Source organism: Kogia breviceps, chromosome 2, assembly GCF_026419965.1.
Source record: "Kogia breviceps isolate mKogBre1 chromosome 2, mKogBre1 haplotype 1, whole genome shotgun sequence".
In the NCBI taxonomy this organism is placed as follows: domain Eukaryota; kingdom Metazoa; phylum Chordata; class Mammalia; order Artiodactyla; family Physeteridae; genus Kogia; species Kogia breviceps.
The window spans coordinates 48,771,362-48,790,632 of record NC_081311.1 but is presented as its reverse complement, the minus strand read 5'-3'; the positions used below and the strand labels follow the sequence as shown (position 1 = coordinate 48,790,632).

General features: G+C 52.9%; 1 protein-coding gene across 1 annotated transcript; it reads right to left on the bottom strand.

The window, feature by feature from the left end:
- Positions 1–5,032: 5,032 nt before the first annotated feature.
- On the bottom strand, positions 5,033–19,028 carry GDF10 (growth differentiation factor 10). Its single transcript, XM_059052750.2, has 3 exons — positions 18,415–19,028; positions 7,940–8,865; positions 5,033–6,011 (listed from the first exon to the last, which is right to left on the bottom strand). Exons 1-3 carry the CDS (start codon positions 18,728–18,730, stop codon positions 5,820–5,822), a joined length of 1,434 nt encoding a protein of 477 aa, XP_058908733.1. The 5' UTR covers positions 18,731–19,028; the 3' UTR covers positions 5,033–5,819.
- Between the last annotated feature and the right edge of the window lie 243 nt (positions 19,029–19,271).

Below are 19,271 nucleotides of genomic sequence, written 5' to 3'. Positions count from 1 at the left end.
AAAGGACCCCCTCCCTCTCCTTCCACCAGCTTTCCCTTCCTGGGGAAGGGCTGCCTTATTTGAGCCACAAACAATCTTATTTACCACTCCTCTCCCCCTCTTCTCTTCCCCCAAGTAGTGTAGCATGTGATGTATCAATTCCACTTCTGTGTATATATCCAAAAGAATTGAAAGCAGGGTCTCAAAAAGATATTTGTATACGTTCATAACAGCATTACTCACAATAGCCAAAGGGTGGAAGCTACCCTAGTGTCTATTGATCGATGATTGGATAAACAAAATGTAGTACATCCATGCAGTGGAATATTACTCAACCTTAAAAGGGAGGGAATTCTGACACATGCCGCAATATGCATGAACCTTGAGGATATGCTAAATAAAATAAGCCAGTCACAAAAGGACAAATATTGTATGACTCCGCTTATATGAGGTACTTATAGTAGTCAAATGCATAGAGATGGAGTGTAGAATGGTGGTGGCCAGGGGCTGGGAGGAGGGGGGAAAGGTGAGTTACTGATTAACTGTGATACAGCTGCCTTTGCAGGGTCAGGAGCCCCTTCCATCACAAGAGACTTGACTACAAGACCCCTGTCCTTCTGTTAACCTCTCAAGCTCCACTCTCACCCACACATGGCTCAGAGGAATGAAAACTGGACTGACCTTGAGGCTGTAAGGGGAGAGCATGAACCAGGCAGAGCAGCAGGTATGTCATTTCCTAGCTCTGGGCCTCACCTCCCTAAGATCCTGCTTCCTCTTGGCACATGGTAAGTACCCAGCCAACGTGCACTCTGTCTCTGGACTGTGCCCAGGTGGTCAGCACATTTATTAGAACAGTTGTTCTTAAAGCGTGGTCCCTGAACCACAGCAGTAGCAGCACCTGGAAACTGGTTAAAAATGCTAAGTCTTGGGCGTCCCTGGTGGCGCAGTGGTTGAGAGTCCGCCTGTCGATGCAGGAGACGTGGGTTCGTGCCCCGGTCCGGGAAGATCCCACATACTGTGGAGCGGCTGGCCCCATGAGCCATGGCCACTGAGCCTGCGTGTCCGGAGCCTGTGCTCCGCTACGGGAGAGGCCACAACAGTGAGAGGCCCGCGTACCGCAAAAAAAAAAAAAAAAAAAAAAAATGCTAAGTCTTGCCCCGAATCAGAAATTCTGATTCAGCCAAGCAATCTGGTCAAGGCCTCCAGGTGATTCTGATGCACATTCAAGTTTGCACATTGGTTTTAATAAAAGAGGAAATTCGTATGAGACTTCCAAGAGATCAGGTGTGTGTATACTGCCTGATATGATATTTGGCACAGGGTAGATGCTAAATCACTGAATGAATAAACAGTTCATTCATTCCTCTGCTCACCCACCCCTATACATACAGACAGGACTGCTCTGAGAGATTGGAGGAATCTAGGATTGGATTAGGCTTGGGTGAGAAGGAAAAGTAGACCAAAGCTTGAAAGAGCACCATCATTTTAGGAGTAGAAGAGAGGAGGAGACTCGGAAATCTCAGAAGCATCAGTTTATCAGTGAAGGAGATTTTATGTTTGCAGCTTTGGGTAAAAAGAAATAGCCTTTGGCTCTAACTTCAATGTTTTGGTGTACAGCTAGGAGCCAGTGCTGCCAGGCTGGTTCTGCCCTCCTAGTTTTCCCGCCGAAGCCCACTCCAGCCCACCTTGGCCTGGGCTGCCATCAAACACGCCTTGCACAAGCTGGTGCCTGCAATGGCTTTATGCCACCAGCTAAGTCCGGCTCTTCCATCCTGGTGGAGTCATCTCCACTCCTCTTCCCTGGGAGCCCTCTCCTTAAACCCTCTCACCCTAGCCCCAGACTTCTGTAGGCTTCTCCATCATGGCCCTGACTCCATCCTGGCCACAGAAGGAGCCTGAGTTACAGGCTACAGATCTGATGACATTTTTTGAGTGACTTAGACATACAGAGGCACCTATCGGGACACCTCAGGCAAGACACCTGCTAGTATCCAGATTCAGTGTCCCTGCTTGTTGAGTAAAAGGGTTGTATCCAAAGTTTTTCAAAGTTTTCTCCCAGCCTTAACGTTTCCAGCTCGCAGCTGTACAGTTTATATTTGTCACATGACCTAAGGCTCTGCCCATCCAGAGGATGTATAACTTCAGGATTAGGGCTCAGTGGCAGGCCACCACACTGCCCCCTCCATACTGACTCAGATGCAGTTAGTGAGCTCAGGAACCCGTGCACATCTGGGCTGGGTCCTGGGACCTCTTGCTCTTGTGATCATGTGATGTTGATATTTTGGTTTTAAGAGGAAAAAACGTTATTTCATACCTACATTTCTTTTTAAGCCTTGCTTTATTGTAAGGCCACTTAGGGCCATTGGGACAATCCTAACTGGCTGGTCAGGAAGCTGGGAGGGAGCACCAGTTACACAGGCCTTGAACCAGGCAGCCTTGCATGTCAAAGCTGATGTTACCTGTGGTCTTGGTAAGACATTGGTGGCCATATTACTTACTTGTCCTGAGCTTGTTTTTCTGAAGCACCAGCGGGGGAGTAAGCTGCAAGGTTGCTGTGAGGCTAACTGAACTGCTATATCTAAATGCACGATGCTCTGTAAATGTGAGGGGTCCCTGCTGACACTAGTTCCTTTCATCATATGGCAAAGGCATCACCACTGGGTAGCACCCATCGTGGCACAAGCACAAAGCTCCTGTCCGTGGTTGGACACAGGGGTGACCCTCCCAGCCCACTCCCTCTACCCTTGTAATCCAGAAAGGAGGGCTCAGAGAAGTTGTAGCCTTTCATGGTGACCTAGGAGATCTCCCAGAAATTGCAAATGCCAGAAAGAATAAGATAGAAGTATTATAAGACACCCCATCTTCACCAAAAAGTGGAAAGGGAGCCGTTGGATGAGAAAAAAATTGAGGGGGAGAAGGGAACATGAAGAATCTAATATTGAGAAGAAAGGCATTTGGAACCTTATAAAGCCCTAATGTTTTTACTTATTTTGCCAGTAATTTATATCCTGTCATATTTCAAAAAGGATTAGACATGGCAAACCAAGCCATGACCAATTTTCAGACCAATCTGAGACATCCCAGCAATCCAATGAAAGAATCATTTAGTCCCAGTACAAGTCCTGCAGGAATAAGGCAGTGTGTGCCTTAAGGACCACCCTCCTCAGCTCACCTGATCTCTGCCAAGAGGCAGGGCCATGTGCCCAGGGCAGCTGTTCACACACATGTCCCACAACCATTTGGAGCACCTCAGAGGGGATGCTGAGCATATGCTGCTGGGCCCCAGCCAGGTGTGTCCAGCATTTTTGCTGTAAACATCTTCGCCGCGAGCGGTTTTGCAGCACGACTAATTGGCCTTAAGGCCATTTTGCTGTAAAAAATCACTGCTTGACAGCTATACTACACTAGAAAATGATAACACATCAATTTTTGCAAACCCTTGGTTGAGCTAATCTAAGCCAGGTTTTGTTAAAATGCTCATCATTTTCAAGAGACTTCTACTCATCAGGAATCACATAAACATTTGTTTTGGCAGGGATAGGAGGAGCTTGATTCCTCTTTTGCCTCCAACTTCTAATACAGCATAATAAATTTGGTAAAGACAGCTTAAGAGAACAAGGTGTCATATCTAAATGAGCTAAAGAATCCATCGTTAATGCTCTCGAAGACTGTTGTTAGTAGCTGCCTCTTTTATATCTTTGATAAATCGGTAAACTTTTGGTTTTGATGGGTGGGAGGTATGACTGTGCTCACGGAAGAATTTGTAAAAACTGATGTTATATTTTCTAGTGTAATGGAACCGTCAACCAGTTATTTTATCTTTTATGGCAAAATGGCCTCATGGCCAATTAGTTGTGCAGCAAGAATGCTTGTGAAGAAACTGCTTACAGTAGAGATGTTTATGGGGAAAATACCTAGACCCCAACCCAGGTACCCTCAGCCCCCCTTACCTACCTGTTCTGGGTACTCTCTTCAGTGTTGGCCGCTTTGCCTCCAGTGGCTGCAGTTGCAGCCTTCTTCAGAGGCTGCCTGGGCTTCCTAAGCCACAGTGGCTGGTTGTGTAGAGGGCCAGAGAACTGAGAGTTTCCATCTCTCCACTGGGGGCAACCTGGGGAGGGGGTCTGAACATCCAGCATCCTTGCCTTGAAGTTGGACTAACCCAGAAGTGTAGCTTAAGTGCCAGAGCTCCCCATAGGATCCAGGCAATGTTGGGATGCTTGGCTTCTTGCCCTCCTGTCCTGCTCTACCCACTCCTTGCCTGTTTCTCCTGGGAGCACTTCCTCATCCATGCCTTGCACAGGAACCCTGGTTTCAGGAGGCTGACCTAAGACAGATGCCTTGGGCTCCTTTTCTCCTTCTAATTCCCATCCTGGAGAACTGCTCATGGCTTTTCAACCTTATCTGAGTAAGAGAAGACTGGGGGCCATGCCATCCTCTCAGTTCCCAGCCGAGGGACTGTTATACACCTGCCCCCAGTTGGACCCAGTTTCTCCTTCAGAGATGCTGGTCATTCAGCTTCAGGTACTACAACTGTAAGGCGATGTCAACTCAGGGATAAGGGAGCCACTTGGGGGAGACTATCTGGGGACAGGGATGCTGACTAGGAAGCAGGGAGAAGCAGACGTTCCAGTTCCTCAGGAGCCCCCGAATCTCTGGAGAGACCCCTGACTTCTTCTACTGAATCTCTTGCTTGAACTACCCCAAGTAGAAGCCCTCTGACCAGGCTACCATAGATGTTCCTTTAAATATCTCAAGCACCTCCCCATCACTTGATATCTCCTCTGAGGCTAAGGAGTCGAGGCCACTGTGCCTGCCTGGGCCGTGTCCTTCCTGGACGAGCCCAGGGTGGGGACCTGTGGAGTGATATGAGTGGGCAGGACTCTGGAAGGCATAGAAGTGGCCGGTGTCTGGAGCTTAGGATAAAGATGAGAGAGTGTGGAGTTGGCCTACAGGGGCCTTGGCTCCTAAAGAAGACTGTGACCCCAGCAGCCACCCAGATGTCATACTTACACATGGAGATCCATCCATATTTCGGAATGGGTGACATTCAGTTTATCAAGATACCACTGTCCTTTTAATTTATTAGCTTTCCATAAAAACACATACCATACACAATCTACAGTATAGAAAGTATAATTTACAAAAATATAAAATCTTGGTTATGTTTTAGTATTCCCGCGTATCACTGTATGGGTTATTTCAATAAGCACGTTTAAACAATGCACGCTCAACCAGCTTGATTACCTCTGTGGGGAATGGTGTCAACGCCCTCCTTTTTGTTTTAAAATAAAACATATATTAAGAAAAAGAAACCAAAATTGGTTATATGTGCATACTGTATGTATAAAAGCGTTTGCAGTGGATTTTGAGAGAAAACATCCATTTATACCATTATTTAGGCCCTGTTTTCCAGCATCCCACTGTGGCCCAAAGTGTCTTAAACTGATTATTTAAACAGAGGTTCTCTCCATGTGAAGGGAGTGAGTGCCTTCAGGTTTGTAGTCTTCGCTCCAGGTTATGATATGATAGTCACAAAACCCAGCCTGTGGACATGTCCGGTTTTCAGGCCTTCGGAGCACAGCGGACAGGCCGTGGGCAACCGTCAGGCCAGGGCTAATTCCCAGATCCCTTCAAAGGATTCGGACTGGCATTGAGGGGGCTGAGTCACCAGCAGTGAAAGACCCCAGAATGATGCCCTGGGGTGACAGATGGTTGCCTACAAGCTGTGCCCCGCCTTTGCAGCTGCACCCTGAGTCAGGTGCTCACTCCAGAAGGTTCCAAGAATGCTGCCCTGCTGTGTGCAGGCAGGGCAGGTTCTTTCCACTCCAGAGCATCTGGTCTTACCGGCAGGCACAGGTCTCCACAGACATGTTGGGGTACACCTTCAGAACCACATTCCGGTTCTCATCCAGGAAGAGGACCCCAAGAGAGTTCATCTTGTCGGGAACACAGCAAGGCTCTGGGATGCCCGGGACGATGCCCACGGCCCTGACGATGCTCTGGATGGTGGCGTGGTTGGAGGGGCGGACGATCTGCAAGGGGGAAAGGAGCATGGTCACCTCTGAACTCTGCCACCCTATAGTCCTTACCCACCCACCACACTGCCTGCATGTCCTTGACTGAGGCCACAGAAAAGGCATTGACCTAGAAGAAAAGGTGAGATCACAGGGTTGGGTACACATTTCTTCCGAAATCAGTGGCAGACTGAGTCCTAGAGACTTTTGCAAAAGGCCTTCCTGCCCTTTGGGCTCCCAGAGGGAAGGCACATCCCCTACAAGGCACTGGCCACTTGGGGGCACCTGCGTGTCGCACATCCCCGAGGAGCACCAGGAACTGGGCAGGAGCCCCAGAGGGAAGGCAGTGGAGAAGATTGGAGGTTCTGCCTGGGGCCATAGCTGCCCAGACTTTACAGTCCAGGGAGCACTGACACGCTTGCCATGTGATCACGTTCTCAGCACAGGAGGAGAAGCCCTGAGGGCACAAGTGCATCAGTGTGATGGGGCTGGAAACTCACAGTTCCCAGGTGGGTCTTACTTTGGGGTGTCAGGTGCTGCTTCACCTGCATCACCCCATTTTGTCATTGAATCAACCTTATGGGGTGGCTATGACTTTAATTTTCCTGGTGAAACTGAGGCTTAAAATGACTAAATAACTGGACCAGGAGCCCTCGGTAAGAAAGTAGTCTGGCTTGGAAACTATGCTCGCTGGGCCCACACCAGCTCTCTTCCCCTGCCTCCCCAGGCACTCTCTCACATCCAGAAGAGTCTGGGTCCCAGCAGCAAACACGGCACCTCCCACAAGATGAAGAGGACCACGTCACAGGTGCTTCAACTCACTGTCTGCCAGAGTTCTATATGCACAGTGCCTCTGGTGGGGATGTGGGAGGAGAGGGACACCGGCATTTGGGGAGTTCAGGCTGGTGTCAGGGAAGGTGGAAAGACATCCAGGCAGACTGATAAGGTAAGTGCAGGGTCAGCCAGCAGGAGCCTGCTGTACTCACCCTGCATCCGCTGGGCTGGGCCCTTCCGGCAGACGCCTGTCTCTCTGTCAGGCACCTCCCTTCCTCTCTCCTGCACATGCACAGCTTTGAGGAGAAGCCTCTTAATTCCCAAACAGGTTAATGCGGCCCCACGTCTGGGTCTGGGATTTCCCAGCTGGCTGATTTATTTATGCTCACAGTGGATTTACGCGCTGACTTCCTTTCTTGGAGAGGAAGGCATGACCTGGAACTCAGCAGAGGAGCTAAGTAGGAGGAAAGTGTGTGCTCTGTGCCGAGGTCGACATCAGCAGGCAGCCAGCCCACTCTGGTTCAGGACGTGGGGAGATGGATGGACAGAACCACGGCCCAGCCTGGAGGGAAGGTGAGCATCTGAAAACCCGGGCCAGAGCAATAAGGAAAACAGCCCCGTGCTGTGTGTCCTGCCGACTTGTGTGCAGTGAGAGCCAGCTGCCCTGTGAGTTCTGCCCTGAGTCGAGGGTGGGGGATGGACAGTCACACTGGGAAGCCACTGAGGCCAGCTCTGTGCTGGTCACAGACACCAGCGCCCTGAGATCCAGGCCAGGTTTCTAGAAGAGCCTTGGTGAGGAGGGGTCTTAAGAGACCTGACCTATATGCGGGGGGCTAGGGTCTCCTCAACCTCTGTGGATATTGCTATGTGGGAACACGCACCTAAGGAGATGGATATCCTGTTTTGCAAAAGAAAGTTTCTGATTTAAAACTCAAATTCAGTGAAGGCACAGCCAGACCCCATCCATCTGTGGGCTGTATCCACCCAACAGGCTGCCATTTTTGCACCTCTGTCTACCTATTCCCTGCCTTGAGTAGATGCGAGGTGTTATTATCCCCATTTACAGACAGGAAACAGAGGGAGGAGACAGAGGGACTTGCCTGCAGGGGCAGAGCTGAGAGCCACAATTAGCCCCGGGGCAGAACACAGCGGGGTGACCCCACACACTCTACCTTGGGCATGGGGAACTCGCAGGCTCCTGCGCAGTAGTAAGCGTCGAACGACTTGGGTGAGATGATCCATTCGTTCCACCCGATGTCCGCAAAGTCCACCTTCAGATACCTCCGGGAGCAAACCCGCGGCTCGCCCCACTGCTTCCTCCGGGCTTTCTGCATCGTCTTCTCGTCAAAGTCCAGCACCTGCGAGGAGGCCATGAACACATCCTGGCCCTTCTTCCTGCGGTCCTTGCGGCCCGGCCGAGGCTTCAGTGCACGGAAGGGGCTGGGCCACAGCTCGTGCTTGTGGTAGTGCTGGGCGTGGGGGACATGTGCCGGCCTCTCGTCCAGCCCTGGCAGCTCGTTGTTCTGGAGCGGCCCCGTGGCCTGTGTGGCCCGGCGCACTCGGGGGTCCGCTGAGCTGTTGAGGGCTGCTCCAGGCTCCGGGTCCCCAGCCTGGAAGGGGTCATATCTCTGCAGTGTCACTGCCACGCTGTTAGGCTCTGAGATGGCCAGGTCGTCAGCGTAGATGAGGATGTAGGGTACATGGGGGCCGGGACTGGGTACCCCCGGGTCCTCCTCCCCAGAATCCAGCTGGGCAGACAGGAGCAGCTCGCCATCCCGGCGGGCCGCCTTGACGATGGGGGAGATGTCCTTGGCCCGCCACAGGCCCCGTGGCGGGGGCAGCAGGGCCATGGCCCCGCGGAGCAGCCCCTGCGTGGCCATGTTCTGCGAGAGACTTCGGAAGAGCAGGCGCTGGCGTGCAGGCGGGCCCGGGGGCAGCAGGCGGCAGGATGCATTCTTGGCCCGCTGCTTGCACGGTGCCTCGTGGGCCCGAGGCCACCGCGGCTCCGAGTAGAAGTGGAATGTGGTCATGAGGATCATTTCTGAGTCCTGCATGGAAGTCAGGTTGAAGAAATACACGGTCTTCTGGTTGACCACTTCTGCGAGGGAAGGACAGACCACAGCATGTTAGGTTGTCTCCTGGACAGGCCCCCGTGCTCATAGGGTGTCCCATCCAGGAAGTGGAGGAGGAACGCCCACTGGGGGAGCACTTTCAGGCCAGCCAGGCTTTCCTCATCTCCTGTAATCCTCACATTGAACTGATGAGGGCACCCTTTGCTATTTTCAGGGACCAGATGAGGATGAGGGATTGAGGTCACAGAGGTTGGGGATTGTCATATCCCATTGCAAAGAAAGGAAGAAAAAAAGGTGGCAGACAGGGTAGACGCTCAGGGCTGCTGGACCCTGAAGCTCCAGTTCCTGCCTCTGCACTCCAATGCCTCTCAATGAACAAATGATCTCCCCCACCTTCATTCATGAGATAAGGTGGAATCAGGTATTTGGGATAGCTTGGGTTGGGTCTGAGCCCTGCTGACAGTAGCCCACCTTGTATCTGCACGGCTTTCTATTTTATGGACATTAAATGCAGTCCTTAGAGTGCCTCACGCTTTCCCAGCATTCTGAGTGGCTTCTGAGGGAAACTGGGCTTAAGAACACAGCCATTTGGGTGCCTGCTATGTATTCTGCCCAAGCCCTTTTAAACTTGTTTTACAAAGAAAAAGCACTATCAGGGTTGTACCAGGTCACTCAATAAAATCTCCAACATCCAGGTTGCTCTCCAGAGGCCAGAACCGTGATAAGGACCGGGATCCCTCAAACATCACGTCTGCAGCTTGAGAATACTCTTGACCCTGGCATGCCTGGGGCTGTCAACCACTCTTTCCTTTCTCTCTTGGTTCTACCAGGTGTACACCAGGACCCCAGGGCAGAAAGCTGCCCCAAGCCCTGGCAGCATGAGGTCTGTGAATAGCAAGCCCTCTCTAGGGTTTGGATGGGAGGGAGGCATCATCTCCCTGTGATGCTGCAGAAGAGCCGGAGACCAGAGCTGTCAGGTGGGCTGTCTCCCTCTCGCTGCCCTATTTCCTGTTGCCAGGGGTCTGTCTGCTGGGTGAAGCTGGGAGAGGTAACAGGGCTTCCAAGAGTGGGAGAGTGTGTGTGTGTGTGTGTGTGTGTGTGTGTGTGTGTGTGTGTGTAGAAAATGGGTCACGGTTTCTCTGACACCTGCATCCACAGATTCAGCTGGCATTTTTTTAACCAAAATCTTCAGTTTCAGGTTATTTGTTTCTATTGGGATGAAGGCATAATTCTACTGGGAAGAAGGCAAAATTCAGTTGGGAACTTTCGTGTACTTTTAAGGGACTACAAGAAAGAGGAAGGAAGGAGAAGTCAGAGGGCCCAATAAATGCCAGTCAAAGCTTGGGTGACTTTCTAAAGACACTACCTTGGGGCTTCCCTGGTGGCGCAGTGGTTGAGAGTCTGCCTGCCGATGCAGGGGACGCGGGTTCGTGCCCCGGTCCGGGAGGATCCCACATGCCGCCGAGCGGCTGGGCCCGTGAGCCATGGTCGCTGAGCCTGTGCGTCCGGAGCCTGTGCTCCGCAATGGGAGAGGCCACAACAGTGAGAGGCCCGCGTATCGCAAAACAAACAAACAAACAAACAAAAAACGACACTACCTTACCTAATTCTCAGAAAAAAAACCCTCAGCATGCCCACAGCAGCCCCTCAATATGTCCACACATAAAGAGAGGCACGAGTCTTGATGCACATTTAAACCTAGCTTCCCCAAACACTGCAGTCTTGAGTGTCATGGTTCTTGAGTCCTGCATTTCCCAAAGCTCAAAGATCGCTGCTTTCCTCCTCTGGAGATGCTGATTCAGAGGGTCTGGGACAATGGGGCCCAGGAATTCTTATTCTAACCAGCATTCTAAGGGATTCTAAGTTTGGGAAGCAACGATGGGCGGTGGCTGTGTATCTGCAACATCCAGCGTTGACTTGTGGATGGGGTGCAAGTGCACCAACAGGCAGCCCCTACCCCCCAAGCTGGGAAAGGCTCTAGGAACCAGGCTCCCAGGCCTCAACAGGACCATGCCTTGCTCATCTGCCTCAGAGACAACAGAATCTCTATCTCACCTGAATGCTTGGAAGATTAAATAAATAATGTATGTAATGTGCCAGGCACAAAGGGGGAATCCCCCAAATGTGCTTCTGTGCCACTTTTATCTAAATGACCAAGGCTGGCAGAGCAAGTGCCTCCTACACCAATTCGGGCTCCTCTTACTCAATGGTCCAGCTAACAGCAGAAAAAGTGTTTTTCTTTTATCCAATTCAAGTCAACTCCATTGTTCCGCTAACAGGTTCTTTGCGGGAGAACACTTAAGAGGCTCTAAAATAGACATTTCTGACTCTTTCCAAAGAACTAGCCCTTCACAGCAGGATGCAAGCATCTTTGGCTTAGAAACCTGTGGCTCTTGGTGAGAAGGAAAACAGCAGACTGGGGGAACCGAGATGGGGCTTCCCAGAGAAAAGCACCTTGGCCCCCTTTCCAGTGACAAGGTAAAGAACGAGAGAGGATATAAAGCAGGATAACTGTGACCAGCAAGGCAGGGGACAGCAGCCTTGGCTTGAGGTGGGTATGGCCCAATGAAGGTGCTGGGAGGACTGCCCCAGGGTGGCAAAACGTGTTGTAGAGGAGGACGGGGTGCCCTCCCCTGGAGGTTATTTCTGCACGGGGTGCAGGAGAGGGACAGCAAATGCTGTCCTTCCCTTAGGATGGAGAACCACAGAGAGCACGCTCAGGAACTCAGAGAGAGAAGAACCTTAGAGGTCAGGCAGCCTGATTAATTACACTCAGGGCAGGAGTCCTTCCTCCATTTGGCTTGAATGCCTTTGGCCATAGGCAGCTCGCTCCTCACAAGGCAGTCTGATGCGTGATGACTCTCCCCACTGGGAACCGTGGAGGTGGAGATGGGTCACTCCCATCTCCAGGGCGTGAAGGGCCACAGGCTGGCTCAGGTCTCTGATTGTGCCTGCATGCCTGCATTGCAGGGGGCTGCAGGCTGTGGCTGAGAGAAGGCCACCTACCCGAAGCCTCCCAGCTTGGATGAGCCCAGGTCACAAAGGAGAATCTCCAAAGAGAAGTCCCTATTTCCTATGAACTGTGCTGGTGCCTGTGGCTCCCATCTCATGGTCAGCTAGAAAAGATCCTTCCTTCCTCTCTCCTATCATTCCTCTCTCTCTTCCTTCACCCCTCCCTGCCTCCCTCCCTTTTCCAGATAAATATTTGGGAAACTCCTACTCTGGGCTAAGTGCTGGGCTGATCAGGGTCCTAGCAAAGGTGATTAGAGGCACTCAGAGGAGCTCAGCCCAGGGATGAGACAGACAGTGATGGTGGGGACCCCCACCTGCAGCGCCCGTCGCAGCTTCACAGAGCTGTGTCCAGGAGAGGCCCCCGGAGGGCTGGGTGCTTTCGACCTCAGGTCACCAGCCTGCTCAGAGCTCTCCATTGCCCCCCAAATAAAACTCGACCCTTTACTAAGGTCCTGCTTGATCTGGCCTGCTTATCTCCCGGACTCCATCTTCTCCCCACACCCCCATCTCTGCCCCAGTCACCCTGGCCTTGCTGCCCTTACAAACATGAAGCTGCCATCTCAGGGCTTTGTCCCAGGTCTTCCTTCTGCTGTCATCACTTCTCCTCTAGGAATCACTCCTCTCTCCTCTGGGCCTTTGCTCAAGCGGCATCCCCAACAAAGGGTACCACTGACTCCCTTGGCTGAAGGAACAGCCCCATCACTCTGTCTGTCCCTGGCTTCACTTGTCTTCACGTCACTTTGGGACGTCCTGATATAATATATTTCGTTGCGATTGTTTCTCTTTTCCTCTAGAACACAAACTCCAAGAGGGCGGGGCTTTGCCAGCTGTGTGCACTGCTGTATCCCTAGATCCTAGCACGAGGCCTGAGTGATCGTCCATGCTCAGAAATGTGTGCTGAATGGCAGGGGAGGGGAGGGGTCTTTGCTAGATCTGTCTGCTTCACTTAACAAAGTGGTTCCTGGCCTGCTGCCCTGGGGCTCCAGTGAACATCCTGAAAGAAGTCCAGAAAGTCTCCTTTGGAAAGATATAGCCGATTATGCAAATCCAGCTGGAGGCACTGCACAGCAGGACGTTTGTCCAGCTACTTTCCCTTGAGCCTTAGTTTTCTCATCTTTAAAATGGGAATAATATTGTTTACTGATTAGGAAGCTCCAAGTTCCAAGCATATATGCATGCTTGATTCCTCGTGTTCACAATGAGGGCAGCAGACATGGCAAATGGACAAAAAGATGGAGCTTCAGAGTGGGTACATGACTACATAACTTGCTTAAAGTGCTTAAAGTCCCCCAGCTGGTAAGGGGCAGAGCCAGTGCGTGCTTCCAGGCCTGTCTGACCCCAAGCCCATGCCCTTCCCCACCCTCCCCAACCAGGTGCTCTGGATAGAATCAGGGTCTTCCTAACAGCTAATGTAACAAAGATCATGTGCTGTGAACTCTAAAATGTTTTGCAAACACAAGTCATTATTTGGGTGATTTTGTGTTCTGATTCTCCAGGAAAGAAAGGACTGATCTTATTTAGACAAGTTGATCTCTCTATGGTCTTTGGAAATCTGAGAACCCTAGTCAGGTCCACTCTACTGGGCACTCAACCTCCTTCCCAACTCTTTAGGGATGGGACTAGAGAGGAAAGAGGTAGGGAAGTGGCCCTAGTCCAAGGGTCCCCCCAGGCTCCCTGCTGGCCAACTCTCAGGCCAAGAGGACCCTCAAACCACTCTGCTCTGTAGAAACAGAATCCAAGTCACCTGGAGATCTGTCCCTTCACTCATTGCCCCTGAAACAGCCATCAGGGTGACCAGAGTGAGAATGCCGGACTGAAGATGCAAGCACCGACATAATAAGCTGAAGGAAGGAAGTGGTGGGCCACCAGTGGTGGTGCAGAGAAGGAAAGAGAACTAATGTGTACTGACTGTCTATTTTTTTTTTTTTTTTTTTTTTTTTTTTTTTGCGGTACGCGGGCCTCTCACTGTTGTGGCCTCTCCCGTTGTGGAGCACAGGCTCAGCGGCCATGGCTCACGGGCCCAGACGCCCGGCGGCACGTGGGATCTTCCCGGACCGGGGCACGAACCCATGTCCCCTGCATCGGCAGGTGGACCCTCAACCACTGCGCCACCAGGGAAGCCTGAGTGTCTATTTTTAGGCAGGCTCCAGAGTCAGGGTTTAAACCCTGCTTCATCACTGACTAGCTGTGGGGTCTTAGGAAGTCACCCAACTTCTCTGCGCCTCAGTTTCCTCATCTGTTAATCAGGCAGAATATGTGTATGTGTCTCCTGAAGTTGTGAGATCATCTCTGCAGTGCTCTCAGCAAGGTGTCTGGCACCCAGCACATGCTCAGAACACAGTGGTCATGTGGTGTCACAAGCTATTGCTACACTCAGGACCCCACACCCCTGCTCCCTGTCCTCGTGCCCAATGGGAGGCATTGCCACCTGTCCACCCTCTCCAGCAGGAGCCTGAGAATTTTCACAGCTTCTTCCCCCTCCGGCATGCAACTTAGCCTAGTTCCTATTTCTCCACATCCCGTTTCTCCACAACCACCCTGAACTCTGCATCTTTCCACCACTGTCTTAGCCCACAGTCTAACCTTGACCACCACTGTGACCCCAGGACACTGTTACCCTCACACCACACTCGTGCTTCACAGGGAATCATCTATTACAGATGAAGAGTTAACATCCTTCACAACCTCTACATATCAGTAGGAAAAAGACCAGAACTCCAAGTGGATGAAGTGGTTTCCACGGGAAAAATTTTGAATGGTCAAAAAGCATGAAAAACAATTCAGGATGACCAGTCATGAAAAAAAAAAAAACAAAAAACCCAGTAACTTCAAATGAGAATGAAGATATAACAAGTTTTACCTGCTGCAACTATGATCCCCTTAGGGTAAAAACTATATATAATATTCCACAAAATATTAACTCTGGTTATATCTGGATTGCGATTGGGGATGATTTCTTTTCTTTACTGTGATTTTCTATGATTTCTGGATAAGTATGCATTTCCCTTATAATCTCTTGTCTCTCCTTCTCCCCTCTCCTCTTTTCTTCTCTCCCTCCCTCCCCCTCCCCCTCCCTCACCCCTCTCTCACCATACACACTCTCTATACTGCCCCACTGCTTACAGGCCTCGGTAGCCCACTGGTTCACTTCCATTTTCTGCCTCTTTCTTCCTGTTGTTTCCTCATTGAAACCAAACGCCTCACAGTTCCAGGCACATAGGGCTCTGCTTCACTTCTATACCTGGCTAACACTTCCTGCCCTACAGAGTCTGTCTGGGGCCTCCCCTGCTCTGTGAAGGCTTCCCTGGACCCTCCCCACCAGCCCTTCCCCTGCCAGGTCAGTGCTGTCCTTTGGGGCTCCTGAAGCCCACCCCCAGCCCTTTCTCACTCCATTGTCCTACCTGTGCCCATATCCTTCTGTTTACTTCCCCCTTCTCCACGAGCCCGTGAGCTTTTCAGGGCAGGACCAATAGTCTATGCTTTTCTGTGTCCTCTGAGCTTACAGCACCTGCCACTGAATGAGGCGCTCAGGAAAGACTTGGGGAACTGACTGTGACTTCTTGCGCTCTAGACAGATGAGTATGTATTATTACTCTCATTTTAGAGATGAAGACACCAACCTTGGAGAGGTTAAGTAACTTGCCCAATATCACATACACAGGTGGAAAAGCCTAGATTTAAATGCAGGTCGTTTGAGGCTGCAGGTGTCTAACCTTAACCCTTACGGTCAGGCTCAGAAGCTCTCTCCACTGATGTAGACTGAAGCTCTCTCCACCGATGCACCTCAAGGAACAATGGAAGGGAGGGAAGGAGCCGGGTGGCTGGAGTAGTCACAGTAGAGCTAAAACATTATTAAACTTACATGTGCCAGGCACTGTGTTAAGCACTGAACATATCTCAGTTCATTAAAAAAACCCTATAAGGAAGAGAGCATCATTAGTCCCATTTTAGAAGTGAAAAAAACTGAGTCATAGACAAGTTCAGTCCCTGGCCCCAGTCACAGACTCAGGATTTGGCCCTTACCAGTCCAGATCACAGCCCGTGCTTGGAACCTGAGCTGTGCTGCCTAGAGGCAGGTAAGGGACACAGTTGCACTGTAACACGGGTGGCAGGGACCACCCCACTGAGGCAGCAGAGGTCACCGTCACGGAGCAGGCTGGTACCGGTACGATCCAGGACCAGAGCTGAAGCCCCCCACATGTGTGCCTCATCCATAAAATGAGGGGTCCCCACCCAGGCTCACACCTCCTCACAGCGTGGTCGCTGGGTCACAAAGCAGGCACTTCTGAGGGCTGGTGAGGGACTGGGTATGAACCAACTTCAGTCAGTCAAGGGAGGATAAGAGAAACCAAGCTGCCTGGGCCTACTCTCTGCCAAGCACAAACCCCAACTCATCCCATTGAATCTTCACCCCACCCCTACTATGTACACACAAAATGGATACTTGGAGAGGTAAAGTGATGTGTACCACAGCACGCATACTAGTAGCAGGTGGAGCTGGGACTTGTACCCATGGCTGTTTCAAATGGTTCCAAACAAGAGTATAGGATTTGTCAAATAGTCCTAGACTGATCCAGAATAATTCTGATCTCCCGGGATCTGTTCCATCCTCTGTCTCCTAAGTCCTGGGCTCAGTTCTGATGGAGGTTGGGGGAGGGGGCTAGCTGTGAGAACAGCATGAGCCTGACAACTGGACAGTGCCAACCACTGCCACTGTGAACAGCTTCCCCTGGCCTGGCCTCAGTCTCAGTCTCCTTATCTGTAAAATGGGAGGACTGGATCTGAAGTACTGTCACCAGATCCTTTTCAGGGTTAAATGTCGCTTGTAGCACCCCCAGCCTGTGAAGACTGAAAAACAGACTGTGCACCTCCATGCCTGGGCCTGCAGCAACAGGGTGGGCTCAATGGGTGTGCTCATCCCTTATTGCAGCAGTGAACTTGCTGGCCTTGCTTTCCTCAACTGCAAGGCTTTGGGGACTGAGTTAATGGATGCAAGGTCAAGTCTACACCCATATGAACACAAGTGTTTTGTACTCCAGGGAAACACGATGCACCAACACTTAACGTGGCCAGTGCTGGGCTTAGGGCTTACACATATCAACGCATGTCATCTTTCCTGAAATGCTACAGGGAAGATACTACCATGACCTGCCCATTTTGTGGATGAGTACACTCAAGTCCACAGAGCTTCAGTGATCTGCCCAAGATCATGGTCATGCTAGAAGATTCCTGAGTGACTTAATAATGATGCTCCAGAAATGGGCCCCAAGAGGTGAATAAAAGGTACCAGGGAGGATGGAGTTAGATCTGGTTGGCCTGGAACCCAGGAACAATGACCTAGTGAGTCTGCCCAGTAGAGGATGGGGGGAAGGGCCTTCCCTGTGGCAGGAGCTCCCAGTACATGTTTATGCGAGACCAAGCTTCCAGTGTCTGGCTCTGAGGCCACGGTGTGGTACCCTAAGTAACACAGCCAGTGATCAACAGGGAGGTGGCAGATCTGACTCCAGGCTGTCTGGCCCCAGTGTTGGGCTCGTTCCCCTCTACCTCAAGAGGGGGCCCTGCAGACCAATGGTCTTTCTCCTGATGAATGGCCTCCTCCTTCACAAGGGCTGCAGGGGACCCCTACTCACATTTTCTGCAATGGCATTCTGAGACCATGAGTAATCTCCGTGACAACCAGGGTCTTCCCATCACCCCTGCGCCTTGCCTCTGCTCACCCAGGGCCTGCAGAGGTCGCCCAGCCTGGGCGGGCAGACAGCCGAGGCAGGATTCTGAAATGCTCTCGGAAGCAGGGCAGGGAGGGCTCGCTGCAGCTCCATCTAAGGTGTGGGTAAAGGGGAAAGGATCTGCCCAGGAGGGGCAGGGCAGGAGGGGGGCTGGGAACCTCCACTGCCCAAGCTTCTAGACCTTACCTCAAACCCCCATAGTCTGAACACTTCATGCTAGTGCCTAGCAGGCCTCACTCCCATGTACCCAAGGCTGGGCACCCAAGGCCATTCTCAGTCCACCCTGCTTCCCCAACTGCCACACCCACTAAGTGCCCCAGCTAGAGGGGCACACCCCCTGCCTGAGCCCAGTGCCTGGCACTTCCATCAGGGCTGCACTACACCCACCTGATGGGCTGTCTTCAGTGCCTCCTTCATCTGTCAAGAGCCAGCACAGCTGAACGCTGTGACATGGATCCCTACCCCCCGAGCCCCGCCACACACACACAGTGAGCTCCCCCGGCTCAGTCCCATCTCCACGCTGTGCTTAAAGCCTTGTGGATGGGGTCGTCTGTGTCCGGCAAGTGTGACACCCTCCGAGGTTTGGTGGCACCCCAGGGGCAGGAATTCTGTCACTCTGTGCCACTTCGGCGTCCCCACGGGAGGCTCAGGACCTGGCACAGAGTGCTCGGGGCAGGCGGCGGCGGTGGGGTGGGGGAATAGTTAATGGAAGAATGAATGAATCAGTCAATAAATAGAAGGAAGAGGCAAAGCGGAGGTGCAGGGGTGGGAGGATGGATACGTGAGGAGGACCAGGGAGGGTGAAGAGAAGGGGGCCACAGGGCCCCCTCTACTTACCCAGCCGGGCCCGGAAGCTGCGGACCGTGTTGCCCCCTCCAGGCCGCGCGCCCCTTCGGCTGTATTTCTCATAAAGCCGGAGCATGTGGACAGCGACCATGTCCTGGGTGCCGGGGCCCAGAGCAGCGGCCGCGTGCCCCGGAGACCGCTGGGGGCTCTTGTACCCCGTCAGGCTGTCGGCCGCCGCGGGCGGGGCGGCCCGGGCTGGGGCCGTGCGGCTGCCGCCCGCGTCCTGAAGCAGCAGCAGAAGCAGAGGCAGCAGCGGCAGCAGCCGGGACCCCGGCCCCGGGCTGGTCCGAGCGGGGCCACGGGCCATGATGGGTGGCGGAGGCGAAGGGGTCGCAGCCGGGGAAGAGGAGGAGGAGGGAGATCGAGGGCGCACAGGAGGCTGAGAACAAACCCTGCGGCGGGAGGGCGCGCGGGCAGCACCGGCAGGCGGGGGCGCGGGATGTCGGGATCCGCGCGGGGCAGAGCTGGGCGCGCAGTCGGGCGCACGGTACGGCCAGCGGTCACGGCCGTCCGGAGCCACGCAGAGCCGAGCCGAGCCCAAGCCGGCGCACTGCCTCGGCGGACTAGCGGCGAAACTTTGCAGCCCCAGGCGCGCCCGGCTTGTCGGGTTCGAGGGGCGGGGCGGGGCGGGGCGGCCGGCTGCGCCCTCGCGGGGGACCCGGCTGCGCGCCCCGAACCGCTCCGGGCTGCCGCCTACACTGCCGTCCGTGGCCCGGCCGCGTTGAGCGTGCGCCCGAGTGTGGCGGTGTGCGCGCGCAGGGGTGTGCGCCCGATTGTGCGCCCAAAGTGTGGGTGGCGTGGGCGTGGGCCGGAGCGCTACCCGCTCCCCTGCGGAAAGCCGGAGACCG